This window comes from Pleurodeles waltl, chromosome 11 (genome assembly GCF_031143425.1).
Source record: "Pleurodeles waltl isolate 20211129_DDA chromosome 11, aPleWal1.hap1.20221129, whole genome shotgun sequence".
Classification (NCBI taxonomy): Eukaryota; Metazoa; Chordata; class Amphibia; order Caudata; family Salamandridae; genus Pleurodeles; species Pleurodeles waltl.
This window is the reverse complement of record NC_090450.1, coordinates 483,763,717-483,777,970: the sequence shown is the minus strand read 5'-3', so window position 1 is coordinate 483,777,970 and position 14,254 is coordinate 483,763,717. Positions and strand designations below refer to the sequence as shown.

General features: G+C 41.2%; 1 protein-coding gene across 2 annotated transcripts in view; it reads right to left on the bottom strand.

The window, feature by feature from the left end:
• The window catches only part of SPHKAP (SPHK1 interactor, AKAP domain containing), a 1,657,471-nt gene that overhangs the window by 579,623 nt on the left and 1,063,594 nt on the right, over positions 1-14,254 (bottom strand). For both annotated transcript variants that reach the window (XM_069213857.1, XM_069213858.1), the window contains exon 5: positions 10,513-10,647. In XM_069213857.1, coding sequence (XP_069069958.1) covers positions 10,513-10,647 — 135 coding nt within the window. The remainder of the gene's footprint in view (positions 1-10,512; positions 10,648-14,254) is intronic.

Here is a 14,254-nt window from a genome sequence, read left to right as displayed (position 1 = left end):
CTTATGATCTGTCACTTTGACATTTCATGCTTTGCCAGTTAGTCTACTGACATACTGGTGTTTCATTATTTTCTGAGTTCTGTTCGTTAATGAACAAATGCTTTGATGGTTTAGTAATCTTATAGTCCAAACTCTAAACCATATCCCTTACCTTGTTCCTCTTCTGATGCTGATGTCTGATGTTGCTATCCCCCTGATGAAGTAGACGTTGTTGCTGAATACCTTAGAGATTGAGTAAATATATGAACTATATACTGTCATTTGTCTTTTGTCTTTCAGGTACCAACTGCTAATATTATGATACTGCTGCTATTTTTTATATTAGCTAGACGTTTGCTAAATTAATGTTACTAAATTATTTTACATGAAGTCCAACATGTTGATGCTAATTAGTAGTTAGTGAGGTGTTACTCTCATACACATGAATGGTCATTGATTCATTTTGTTTTTGTTATTTCAATGTATTAAATTTTTGTTGCTCAGATTCTATTGTTATGGTTCTGTATAATAACCATTGAGGTTCTATGTCTTTTTGCATTGATTAAGCTTAGATTCATAAGTCAACTAAATCAGCCTTTGTTGCTCCTATACATGTATCATTTGAGTTTGAGGATTATTTTCGCGACTTTAGCATTGTTAATATAGGGAAATAAATCTTTTAACTTCTAAATGAACTGGTCTGGTTTTTGACGTTCAAGTTGATTATGGTATGCTTAATTTGATGTTTATGGCTTACTTCCTAAGACATTTTCTTTAAGCAGATTCGGTTTGGTTTATTGACCCAGAGTATGAAGTCCGCTATCTAGTCTGCTATGACTAAATATAGCCAGGATTTCTGCTTTAACACTGGTTGAAGTGTTGGCAGCCAATCAGATCTTTGTATGAGATCAGGAAGATTCGGGAAGTGTCCACGCCTCTAGATATACAAATGTATTTGTCCATTAATAGATCCAAAACTACTTAATGGATTTAAACCAAATACAAAAGCGTGATCTCCATACCAAGATCTACTATTCTGCCAAATCTGGTGTAATTCCATCCAGTAGTTCAGGCTACAGGCATGCCTAAAAAGTCTATGGGAATTAACATGGGAAACACTTTTTTTGACACCCCCCATTTGTCTTGGCCCACGCTTGAAGGATCACTCAAACACTTTCCATGCATGTCCTTGGGCACACTTTTTGTGTAAAATTTTGTGAAGATTTGTCAAATGGTGCCAAAGATATGGCCAAGTCAAAAAAGGCTTTTTCAGTGGAAACTAGGTCCTAACTATAACTACCATAGAGAAAGTCAGTAGGCTATATATATATATATATATATATATATATATATATATATATATATATATATATATATATATTTACACTTCAAATCATAACCACAATTCTTGGAAGGGTGAAACACAAAAATCACTAAGTAAACTTTTGCTTAGTTTTCTGGTAGATTAGCACAAAAACAGTTAGGCTTAATTTAGAAGCAATGTGTAAAGTATACACTCAAACAATAATGAAGAGAAAACACAACACCACAAAATTTCAAACTACTGAGAAAAGTAGGGTAAATTTTAATAAATATGATAACACCAAAACAAAACTTTAATCAGTAGAACTAAAGTTATTAATTTTAACATTTTTGAGGTTACAAATATCATCAAAAGATGCTAAGCGCTGACTGTGAGTATCCAAACGTACCGAACAGGAACAAAGTCACAAGTTCAGGCTGACCATAAAGGAACGCGGGCCGGATACAGGTCTATGTTCATCTTGCTTGGGGTTTTACCATCTGACTTCAATGCAAGGACAGTCCAATACACTCAGTGCAGCTCTGGACGCTCTCCATCACTCTGCATAGAATCAGTTGGTGCTTTTATTTGGAAGCTCTGCAAGGCTCTGTTTCACTCTGTGCCACGTCCAGTTGAGCCCTCGATGGGAAACTGCTTGCTGTGGCTCCGCAGGTCCCTACACCACACTGTGTTTGATCCAGTGAGGCCCCCAGTAGAGAGCTGCATTGTTCTGCTGGGCTGTGAGTCACTCGGCTATGGACCCAATGATATTTTTGATTTTGAGCTGCATGGATCTACGGGGATCTGCATCGGATGCAGAGAAACATTCTGTTAAGCGGGAAGAAGTACACTCTGACTTCAGGCAAGGGTCCAGGACTTAGAGGACAACACTTGGGGGTCAGGGCTCACTCTCATTGGGGCAGCAAAGTGGACCAGGTCATATCATGTTGAGACTTTTCAGCTGAGAATCTGGAAAGGCCTCTAGTACTTGTTCTATCCCCATAGTTTACAGAGGAGGTCAGTCAATTGAATCTTGGAGTCACTTCGGGGGTCCTGCATTCAAGGCAAGTAGGTCCAGTCTTTCTCTAGGTCTCTGACAACAGAGTAGTCCTTTGTTTCAGTTTTCACAAGTCCAGGAATTTTCTGATTTCAGGTTCTGGGGGTGCCATTCATATGCTCAGCACCAGTCTGTAGGTGGAGGAACCCCTTTGTCTAACTCTAAAACTGGTTCTGATCATTTCTTTCTTTTCCTCTGGGTTTGGCTCTAGTCTGCTGGTGATCTGAAGCCAGACAGGCCTGGCGTCATCTTTGTGGGCAATGGCAGGCCCCTTTATATGAAATCAGTGAATAGGCACAGCTGCCTCCAGTCATCCTGCCAAAAAAAAACTCTCATCTCTCCACATTGAGGCCCTTTACCCTGTGACGGAATACACATCACACCACAGGAGAGCCATAAACCTGCAGATGATCTTGAATAGTGGCAGATAGGCATATTTGGCTTAGACAAGAAAATACTAAATTTTTACAAGTGGTATTTTCAAAATAGTATGTTAAAACCATTAGGTTGGATCTTAAATTCTTATTCCAATGAGTCCTTAAACATTTTTCTAGCTAGCCCAAACTTAAGCTATGCGTTTTAAGGAGTTATAGAATAACCAAGTTCTAATCTATGGTAGCTCCAACCTTGTTGTGGTGCGTATGACCTTTGAGGATTTTACTGCCAGGAAATGTTAAACTTAAGTATACCTGCCCTACTTTTTAAGTATTGTGCACCCTGTCCTATGGCTGTTTAAGTATTAAAAAAGGTAGATTTAGACCTGACGGAAGGTTTATTTTTACAGGTCAAAGAGGCAGTTTTAAACTGCACTACAAGCCTGATATATGTTTTACAGTGCTACTTTTGTTGGTGGCACAATGAGTGATGAATTCCACTAGCATTATTTCATTTACAGGCCATGAATACATATATTACCATATACTAAGGGCTAACAAGTCAATTCAATTTAGGAAGTGGCGGCTCCTCCGCTATGGTGGAGGAGCATCGACCTCCCAACAGCAGCTGCAAACCTTTAATAAATGTTTGTTATCGTTTTGTAGTAAAAGGTACAGGGCATTGGGAATGACAGCCATGGAGGCGAGTGCACAGAGCACTCCCCTCAGAGTGCATGTATGTTTGGCTGGCCATCTCAGGCCGACCAAACACACAAGCGAGCTGTGCTCTCTCCAGCCTGGCACTGTGTTGCCGGGCTGAAGAGAGCAGACACAGGCTCCCAGTCTGCCTAGGAGCGCCCTGGTTGCGAGCTCCAAGTCAATCCTAATGCTGCTCTGAGCAGTGTCAGGATTAGCACTGGTCTCTTAAAGTAGTGTTTGAATTTTTCCCCACCTGCTGACCATTTTTGTTTTTGCATGCCTGCTAAGGAGAGTCAGGAGTGGTGGGGCAGCGCAGAACAGAGGTAAGTTTTAAAAAATATATATTTTATTACTATCCCCCCCAACCACCACGCCGCCCCGTTCCCTGTAACCCCAGAGAGCCGCGACTATGGTGTATACCTGTTTTACCACGTTTGGAAGGGACAGCACAAACAGATTACCACTGGTTAGCTAAGGTTAAGTGCAAAGAGTTCTACTATAACAAAAACAGGTTCAGTGACAGAAGTCAAAACTATTGGGTCATCCTGCAGAAAGGGCAGATTCCCAACAATATATACTGTATCTACTTTCAGAAATACATATTTATATGTGCATCAGGCATATGTTTCACTAAATATGCTTCAGAGCATAACATGACTGCAGATCCTGTCCTAGAATGTTGGGGTTCTGTCATTTACCTCCCAGGTGGTGTCAGATACTAATGTAGGTACTTCAAGCTTATGTTACCACTTTAGTACCTAAGTACTGTCTTGCACCGCTGAGTTGTGGAAGTATGCCCACTGCTTATAGGTATGGCATAGCCAGTGTACTTATGGCTAGTAATGTGTATTGCAAAGTGAGAGAAAAGCTTAAGAAAAGGTAGGAGTATGATTAAGAATCATCAAAACATAGATTCACTCGTTTGTTTTACAAGTATATTTTTTAGATTTTTTCAAAAGGGTGAAAGTGATGTACAAGGAAATAAAATGTTTCTAGAAGCAGACAACACAGTATTTCTCGATCTCTTTCACAAGATGTCATGAGGTTAATCATTTTGAAATGCAAAACTACAGATAATTTGCAACAACAAAAGTAAAAAACTTTAAACACTACAAATTCCTTGAAGGTTAGCTGGATCCTTGAAGGATATCAGGACAAAGGGTAAACAAAAATAACAAAACTGCTCAAGAGGCAGAGGCAGATATAACATACAACCTCATCAAGCTAAATGGGAGCTTTTCTTTTTGAGTAAATTTGAGGCATCATCTACTTGATTAAGCAACCTCCACCTGTAAATGGGCTTGGTACAGCATACTGGTTAGGGCTCCATAAGTGACACAAACTCTTTCCTGAGTCCTCTTTTTTTAAGAAAATAGGAGGACCAATTTCAAATGGAAGAGAAATCTTGATTCAAATATATTATCCTCCTTCTTCTTGTTGCTGACCTCAAAATCAAACCTTGATGTGGTTCATCATGCTACGTGAACTGTACAGTCACCTTGTTGTCACCACCAACTCTATTAGTATTAGACTGAAGGTCTAACCTGAAGTCTACTACTCTTCAGAAAAATCTTCATGGTTTCCTACAGAGGAGGTGCATCCCTTGTATCGAGCCAACTAATCACCTGGATGCTAGCTTCTCTCCCAGCATTTTCCAACACCGCTTTTCTATCCTGAGTGCCCTTGAAGGAGCTAGTTGCACATTTCTGGAAAATGGAGATGGAATCATTGCTCTACTGTTGAGTGCCTGTGAGGGCCTTCCTTTGTATCCATTTGCTTCTCCACAGCGTTATTGACATAGGCCATTCCAGTGACTGTTGCAGTCGCAGTTTAAAGTCTTTTCTCAAACAACATTACCTTGATTTCTATGCAATTTATCTTTCTGTGGGGTTCTTGAAGGAGTCTAAAGGTTACATGGCTTTATCAGGAACAATTGCTGGTTTGTTTTTAAGATCCTCACCTATTCCATTAGTGGCATGCTTCATCCTCTGGTCTCATCCTGGTCCCTAAAAACCAGGTTTGATGCAACCATTTTCTAGGATGCAATTAAGGATATTACCTGATGGGATCAGGTAATATCCTTACATGCTCCCTAGAAAAGGGTTGAGCCCATCCTGGTTTTTAGAGAATCGGTGAGGGTCCTAAAAACAAACCAGTAAGGATTCCTGATATACGTGCTTAACCATTATGCTCAAGGTAGGGCTATAGAATACCTATGTTTTGTGGATTTACTTAGGGAAAGAATATCCTATACACCCTGTGAAAAGCCTTCTCTGTCTCCCCCAACACAAATGTGCCAAATTGTGGGGATCTTTTGTGGGTTCTTGAAGGAAGACATCAATGTTGTCTTTTCTCTCCACAAGCGATCATGACATGCCCACCAGTTGCTACATTGGGCATGTGTTTCTCCATCCTCATGTGCTGTCTTGGGAGAAGTAGTATTCCATCAGCAGGGCTGTCTTTGCTTTGTCACCCATTGTTTCACTATCCTGTGAGAGTCTGTCTTTTCTAATTCTCTCCATAGTCCAAACCCAAAGAAGAATGACCCCCAACAACACAGCATAAAACAAATTGGCCCACACACAAAATGCCTTGGCGCAGAATTGCCCATGCATCACAGGGGGAATCAGGATTGAAGATTGTAAGCAATACAACGACTAGATGGAATCAACCCTGTTTGTGGAAGCCTCTAATTTGAGTGGCTAGGGTTCCAGAAGCATGTAACACCACAAGATGGTACAGGTAGATGTCTCTATAAGTCTCACTGCTCCTCTTCTCACCAATTCACTTGTGTTGTTGACTTCTCACAACTGCTAGGGTTCTTTTTCTGCTTCAGTTAATTTGCTCTGATATTTACATCTTCCTGGCACAGCACCAGTAAGCATCATTGAAGCATGCTTCCAAACACTATCTGTCTCAAAAGAGGCAGGACAGATGTCCACTCTTGAGGGTCATCTCTATGGGGCCAAAAATAAAGTCTGGGAGAAGCTACTAAAGCATGGAGCTTATCAAAAGATGTCATATCAACTTTCGAGACCATCCCCATGGATTCATTATTGCTGTGAATCAGTTTCTGAAGTTTCAAGGGACTTCCAAAAGACATCACGAAAACACAATTGCACCTGGGGAGGATGCTAATTTACAACAAAAAAGAAGAAGGCTCCTCCCTTGTAATGAGGAGCAAGCCCAGGCCTTATTGGTGACCTGTCGCTTTCATTAATAAACATGCTTTGATTTTCTCATTGAAGAGCCATGGCTCATCTAAAAGGGAAGGCCGAGAGCCCACTGCGAAATTTCAAAAAGTCAGTTGAAATTAACATACATTCAGTATAAAATAAGTTTTATTTTGCTCAAGACAGAAATGAGCATGATTTACTGACAAACATATACCTGGAGCTTCTTAAACATTGCTTAACACCCCAAATTCCTACAATACATTATAGCAGGTGGTTTGCATCTTAATGGACTTTGTAACTCTGCATCTACTGGTCTACAAACTCACATGATGCAGATTTACAACTTTCTGGAATTTACAAGTTTCCAAAATTATCAGAAAATTTGCTTTAGTCAAAGGTGTGTGGAGCTACTCCTGGAAAAAGGTTTGCAAATTGCAATCAACTGTACACATGGGCATTTGTTCATGGGCAAAAAACAAGGACATGTGGAAGTAAATTTAATTTTTGCTGCACAGGGAATGTTTTCAATGTAGTAAAATCCCTTCCCTAAGACATCTACCAATTTTGGAAGTGTTTCTGTCCCATTCTAGAGGGCGTACTCCAGCCCTTCACAGGAGTAAATCTCTGAACTTTCTGAGGGGTAGAAAGGATTGAAGTGTGTAGGAGAGTTACCTTTTATGTATGATCACCCCCCCGTTCTTGCTTCCAATGCTTTTGTGTATGACAGAACTTTACACCCTTATAAGCTCTTAGAAAATGGTACCCAGGGCATAGCTGGTAAAGGGGTCCACAGGGTTGCAGCACACATTTGTGCCACCGTAGGTGACCCATACGAATTACTGATGGCAGTCCTGACATTGCAGACCGCCAGAGCATTGCAAACTGCTCGAGTTCAACTGTGCCCTCACCTTGAGTTGCACAGTCCCATGCACTGCCTTACTTATATGTCAGACACCCCTAAGTAGGCCTCTGCAACCCAAGAGGCAGGGTGCACTATATTTAAGCTGCAGGCACATAAACATGAGCTTATATGTCTCTATAGCATCCTTTTCATTTAGGTACACTATAAGAGCAGGCTGTTCCACAGGCCCGGGCTGCTAGCTTCATCATGGTACAGCCTAGATCTGTCCAGTTTGGTGCAAATAACGTGCTTTCTCTCCCCCATCACAAATCTAGTGTTGAGGGATGGCTGGCATGCACCCAGCTGGCACAGTAAAGGCTGCTCACCTGTTTGCCACCTTTCTTTGTGCTCTGGCCGGTCAGCCTGTGCTTTTTCCTGTGATTGCTGCCACCAAGACAGGTTGCTGACCACCTGTCAGGCAGTGTGGGTGCTCCCAGGAATCAGAAACAAAGGCTGAGGCAGGAAGGAGGTCCCACAACCTGCCCCCCAGCCGGGCTAGTGAATGGAGCCATCAGGGTGGTGAGCTTCAAAAGCTTCACCACCCCTGATAGCCATCTGTGCTGTCCCCCAGTGGAAGAAACAGTCTTCCCCTGCCCCAAGCACTTTTGCTGCATGGACATGCAAAACGTTAGGTATGTAGGACTGTGCACACCCCCAGCAGGCTGATCACACTTAAAGGGTGAGTGGCCCAGTCTGTGCACTAAATTGTGATTTCTGCTTCTTAGGAGTGGCAGAATAAAAGGTTCTGGGTAGCTAAAGGTAACCTGTTCTACCGTATATGGTCATCTTGGTGGAAGATGAGCTGTAGGAACAACCTGCCCATTAGCCACTAGTCTCCACACCCATAACTTCCCTAAATCCAGGATTTAAGGGACACCCCTGACACCAGAACCTCAGTTCTGATTGACTAACTTCAAAGAGGACCAGGAGCAGATCTGCAAAACCGACAACCAGACTTCGCCTACTGCACCAAGGCAAAAGAGGGATATTCTGCCCATGAGGCAACAGCCTGGGACTCACGTGAATGGCCCTCGTCCTTGAATGAAACTCATCACTGTCAACCAAAGAGGCCCTTCTGGAAGCCAGGAACACCGTCAGACTCCCCTGGACTGGAAACTGCAGGTAAAAACACTTGCAGGAGCTGACGTTTTACTGGCCATTTTGCCAGTCGTGGGACTGTCGAAAGCCAAGTGGTCCAGTATCTCCTGGGAGTTGTAGTCCCACCTGCGTCCAAGTTTCAGGCCACTGAACTACTCCCTCGGATCCCAGAAAGTTCATAAAAGATTTCTGCACCTTTACTGTTCCTGAGGCTTGTTGGTTGCCAGTCCGGTAACTAATTCCCACACTCAACACTGCAGGTGTAGGGTACAGCGTGCAACCTGCATCTGACGTCTGGAACCCAGCCCCAGCTGAGATTTTGCATTCCTTTGTCTGCAGTCTCATGTAAGTGGTAAAATCAGCACCAGGGTGCGTCCCATTCAGCAACATGACAGCCAGGACAACTCCGCACCTGGACCCCACAGAACAGGTAGAAAGTGAACTGACTGCTGTTGCTTAGTCCCAGGAGTCGCACAACCTTAACCGTGCAAGGGTTCCTCACAGCTCAACCTCCAAGTGGTGGTTTGTCATCAGTGACCTCCTTCCATTGACTTCAACATGAGTCCCATTCAGCACCACGCACAGGCAGGACAACTCTGCACCCAGATGCCATGGGCCAGGTAAAACTGCACTGACTATTGTGATATGGTCCTAGGAACTGCATAACTTTAACCCCCAAAACGGTTCCACACAACTCGCTTTCTAAGTACTGTTTTGCAACTAGTGATTATTCACCGTAGACTTCAATGCAATGTTTAAATGTCAGTTCTGCTTTTGATTTAAAAAATGCTTCTAAAATCTAGAACTCCTGGTATACTGATCCAATTCTGTTTGTTTTGGTGTCTAAATGAAGATAAAAATAAGTTATAATTTTACAAATTGATGTCAGATTTCTTTTGAGCCGTGTCAATTACATATTGTTCATGTTGGTGCTCTGAAATGCTTAACACATTTTTCTCTGAGTACAGCCTGACTGCTCTTTGCCACACTACTAGGACTGAGTTAAGGATTTACTAGTGTGAACCGAAGGACCATCTTTGGGGTAATGTGAGAGTATTACATGGTGAGGACTAACCTCCATGCCTCTTAATACTCCACTTTCCTACAGAGTGGAGTTTGTAAACAAATGCAAATAAACTAATATTTTGTGCCAGGTTTGTGACATAAGCAGGCGTACAACATTTATTTTGAATTACCGTTTCAGTGCAAAAAGTGTTTTGCGCTAGGAAGGTGCCTGAAAGTAACACAAAACAGCACTCTGTACTGCTTTGCATTAGTTTGAGTCAGGAGTGGCACAAAATGGGTGGTACATTGACATTCCCATGCAAACACCCATAGTCTTTGACATACCCTTCCAGTACAAAAATATATGATAGACATGATGCAGACACGTTTTCATTATTGTTCAAAGCTGAGTGTGTGGCACTGTACAGCAGGACAGTGCCATATCTTTATAGCTGTCCTACTCTCTTTACTTTCTCTCCAATTCAGGCAACACAGCACAGCAACTTGCATTGTGTGACATCTTCGAAAATCTGGGCCTCAGACACGTAAGTTTGTTGGTGAGCGCAAACTCACAGGGCTTCCCATTCCTGGAACCAGCGTTATTGTCAGCAGCCGCCGCCGTCTACACGCAATAGTTTTATTAATAGGGCCCAGTGAGTGTGGCAATGTAATGAAGTAAGCAATGATATTATTTGTGAGACGTACATTTCTATAATTTGATGCCATCGTGTGCTTTAATTATGATCTGTTGTAGTTATCTAATGATAGCAGGCCTAGTGTTCTATATTTATGTACTTTTTTGTTCTTGATTGAGCTGTATTTTTGTTTACGAGAACGCTCTTGTCATTGCTGTCTAAAGTTCTTACAATCAGAGCCTTTCCATGTTATCCGCATGCTGAAGGATTAACTACATATCCTACCTGTGGGACTTCAAACCCAGCCTGGAGGTTTCCCGAACTTAATCCGCTCAGCAAGACTATTTCATTTTCTTTCGGCTGTTGGACATTCAAGCAGCTGATAAGCTTCGGCAGATCCGGAGAGACACTGATCAGTTTCTGCAGGATGAAAAAGCACAGTATGTCTGAGGCAGCTGAAACGCTAACGGCTGACTTCAGAGCAAGCCCTTGGTCTTTCATAAACAACTTCAAAGTAGACGATTGTTGGCCTTGAAAACGTTAGTCATTCGAGCAGGGTAAAATGGCCGACCTCACTCAACAACAAGGGCACACGGCCGTTTCAAGGCTCCAAGTCCTATATTTTAGATGGAAGGGTGGATGAAAAGGAGGCAGGGCAGGGTCGTTTTTATTCAGAGAAAAACATATGTACATTTTTCAGTGGGCATAACATGAAAACGTTATTATAAGCCAACTACTTAATTACAAGGAATTGTTTTGCAAATATTGGTACATGTAAAGCCCGTAGGCCTGGCACAATGGTTATTTTTTGTGAATTTTTTTATTGAAGACAAACGCCACAAAAAAAGTAAACAAGCAAAATGAAAACATGCGCCTCCCTAAATCTGGTGCCATATGGAATTTAAAAAACAACAATTGCAACAAGTTTTAATAGGTTAGTGTTGGTACTTCACAGCAGGCAAGTATACAAAACCCTTTAAGTATTAATGCATATCACAGGAAAATGTGATTGTTATAGATGTGGAGAAAATGTAATATTCGCTTTAATTTGCTGTAATCTGAAGACACGGAAGATTAGGAAAAACAAAAAAGGATTAGTAACAAAAAGGAAAACGATTGTCAAAGTATTGGACCAGCACAGACACTAAACTGCACTTCTTTTAGGTTAATGTTGATGACGCAGAAAAAGAAGGACCAACATATATTCATATATCATGTAACCAAAATCGTATAATACAGTGTGATTTTAGTAAAGAAAATAATGTACGTGGGAAATTGTGCCCTCGGAGTAGTTCGCCATTATTATAAACAAGCTTAATTAATCATGAAGAATTGACAAATGTAGTAATCCGTCATAATTTCAAAAGTGTTCTATGATTTTCTTGTTGAAACTGTTTTATGCTTAGCTTAAATTTAGTAAAGGCTTTGGCCTAGTCGCCGGCCTCAAATTCAACTGCGTGGTTTTTCACTTTTAAAAGGACATTATTCTGTATTTTTCCAGTAGAGATGACTAATACACTTATCTCCAAGGTTTCGTGCTAGGCCGGTTTCATCCCCTTTGATACAAGGTCAGTTTCTGCAGGTGCGGACAATAAAAGCACTGATACCGAAATAATTGGCAAACTTTGTTGCAACTTGTGTTCCAAGGCTCCAAGGACAATGTATGCATAAATGAGTACTAGGAGAAAGACTCTATTCATTGGTCAAATTGAAGCCACCCTATGAACCCTCCAATGAAGCCACCCTATGAACCCTGCTGAATTTGGAATGTTTCTTACTTAAACCCACCGGACAAAGAGAAGTCAGCCATTTTCCTTGATGCCATCTTTGAAGCCAAATGCCAGACGTCATCTTAGACGACATCCTGATGCCCCTTTCTCTATTCCAGAGAAAGAGACTTTAAGAATTCTCACCCTAGAGACTTTAACTTTAATCTGCCCCGTCTTGCCCATGCAGTGACTTTGCCCCATTCTCCTTGCTGCTGCAAGGAAACTTGCCCTTAACTCTGCCCCTTTGAAATCTGCCCCATGCTGATCGAACCGGTACCTGAAAGACGAAGACTTTCTTGAGTACTGATTGTATTTAGTAATTATGAAAGGATAACTGTATTATGCATTGTGTTTTTCCTTTTAGGTACCAACTGCTATTTTGATAGGGCCCAAACTAGAAGTTTTCCAAATCTGTGTTGACTAAATTCGTTTTGCATGAAGCCCCACATGCCAATGCTAATTAGAGGTTAGTCGAGGTATTCACTTGACGCACCATGTTAAATTGAAATCTTGTTATGCTGACCGATGTATGAAATTAGTCAAATTCAGTTGCTTATATTAGTGATTTGCATTGCTATAACTGAGTGCATTATAATTCAGATGTTGCGTAGATTGCGTTTCTTCCGCCGCTATGGACAGCTAGTAATGTTCGTATACATATATCATTTGGTTTTGAGACTTATATACATTGTGCTAGCTTTGCTAATATAGGGAAATAAACTCACTAACTTTTAATAAACTGGTGTGGTTATTCATGACTGAAAGGTCATGGTGCGTCGAAATACCAACTGTTATTGATTCCTAATGTGTCATTTTGATCTATTAATTGAGTATCGGCTATCGATTACAATAGTCATTGATTATTGATTTAAGTGATCCGACTATTCTAGGATTAGGAGAGCCCAACTTGGCTAAAAAGTTCACCGACCTCCAACGTGTCCAGGTACAGGGAAATTTATAAGGGCTGGACGCGTTATCAATGTTCACAAATGATCAGGCAAAATGTCATCACTCGCAGTACAAGGCAGCCAGTTGCTGAAGTAGGTGGACCCATTGCCTCATGCAATGTGTTGTAGTTGGGAGAAGCAAAAGATGAATGGCAGTTGCACAGGCCAATGGATGAACACCGCTGACCGAAAGTCCCTTTATGTATGTATATATGTATACATTTTTTAAATTATATTTTTCATTGCATGATACCCGTGAGTAGCTCAGCTGCTTCCAGGCCAGACCCAAAAACAACTGTGAAGACAGCTGTCTATCATGTCTCTTTAAGTGAAGTGCACATTTTTGATAATACAAGCCTGGTGTGTTTTTACTAGGTGAGGCAGGGCAGTGGTCTTGTGGTGCAATTTACTAGTGATGCAAATTTTCTGAACAGGAGTAAAAAATTATTTTTTTCACTTTTTCACTTTAGTTGGCAAAATGTTATTTTACCCGTAGTGCTGGAAATTCTTGCACCATTACTGTCTTAAGTTGTATTTATTTGTTACATTTATATGTCTGTCTGGTAATGCTTAATTGCAGTACATAATTTTTCTTAAAATAAATAGAGCCAAGGCACAGGTTTTTCCTAGGAATCCATCAATGGGTCTGCAGAATGACAGGATTGCTGAAACCAAGGCTGTCTAGCTTTGATTGTACCTCATGCCTCTTTCTTCCACATCAACACTTTTTGTCTCTTTATCCCATATTTGTAGGATTTATTTAACCCATATTTCTTCTTTTTGTCTCTGTTATCTTTATAGGTTTCTCTTTCCACTTCTTTCTAAGTTTTCTAACGTTGTCTCTCTTGCTCAGGGTCAAGGTCTGATTGCAACAAATAAATCCCTGTCCCCAAAATTGAGTGCCAGGACCCTTCCCCTGCAACCGCCTGAACAAATTAAGTGCTATAGATGCTACAAAAAAGTGCCTCCTACCATCAGAGTCTTACATGACTCTCAGCCTGTTACAAAACATTTGTGGGAGAGAGCTTTGCACTTTTAAGACTCCTTCCTCTGAAACTCAATTCCTTTAGCTCTTCATCATCAATTAGAGCTTAGAAACTCAAAGAAGCTTTGAAAATCCACCTCCTCTGTCAAGAATTTGGAGTTTAAGTATGATAATTCTTTCTGCATTCTCCTTATTAAGAATTGTCTGGAAGCTTGGGAGAAATTTAAGTGAGATGTTGCATGATATTTGTGGCACCATGGGCTCTATATTGTATAGCAGTAGCATATCGCTGGCTAGGTGAGATGTTAGTGAATATGTATTAGAAA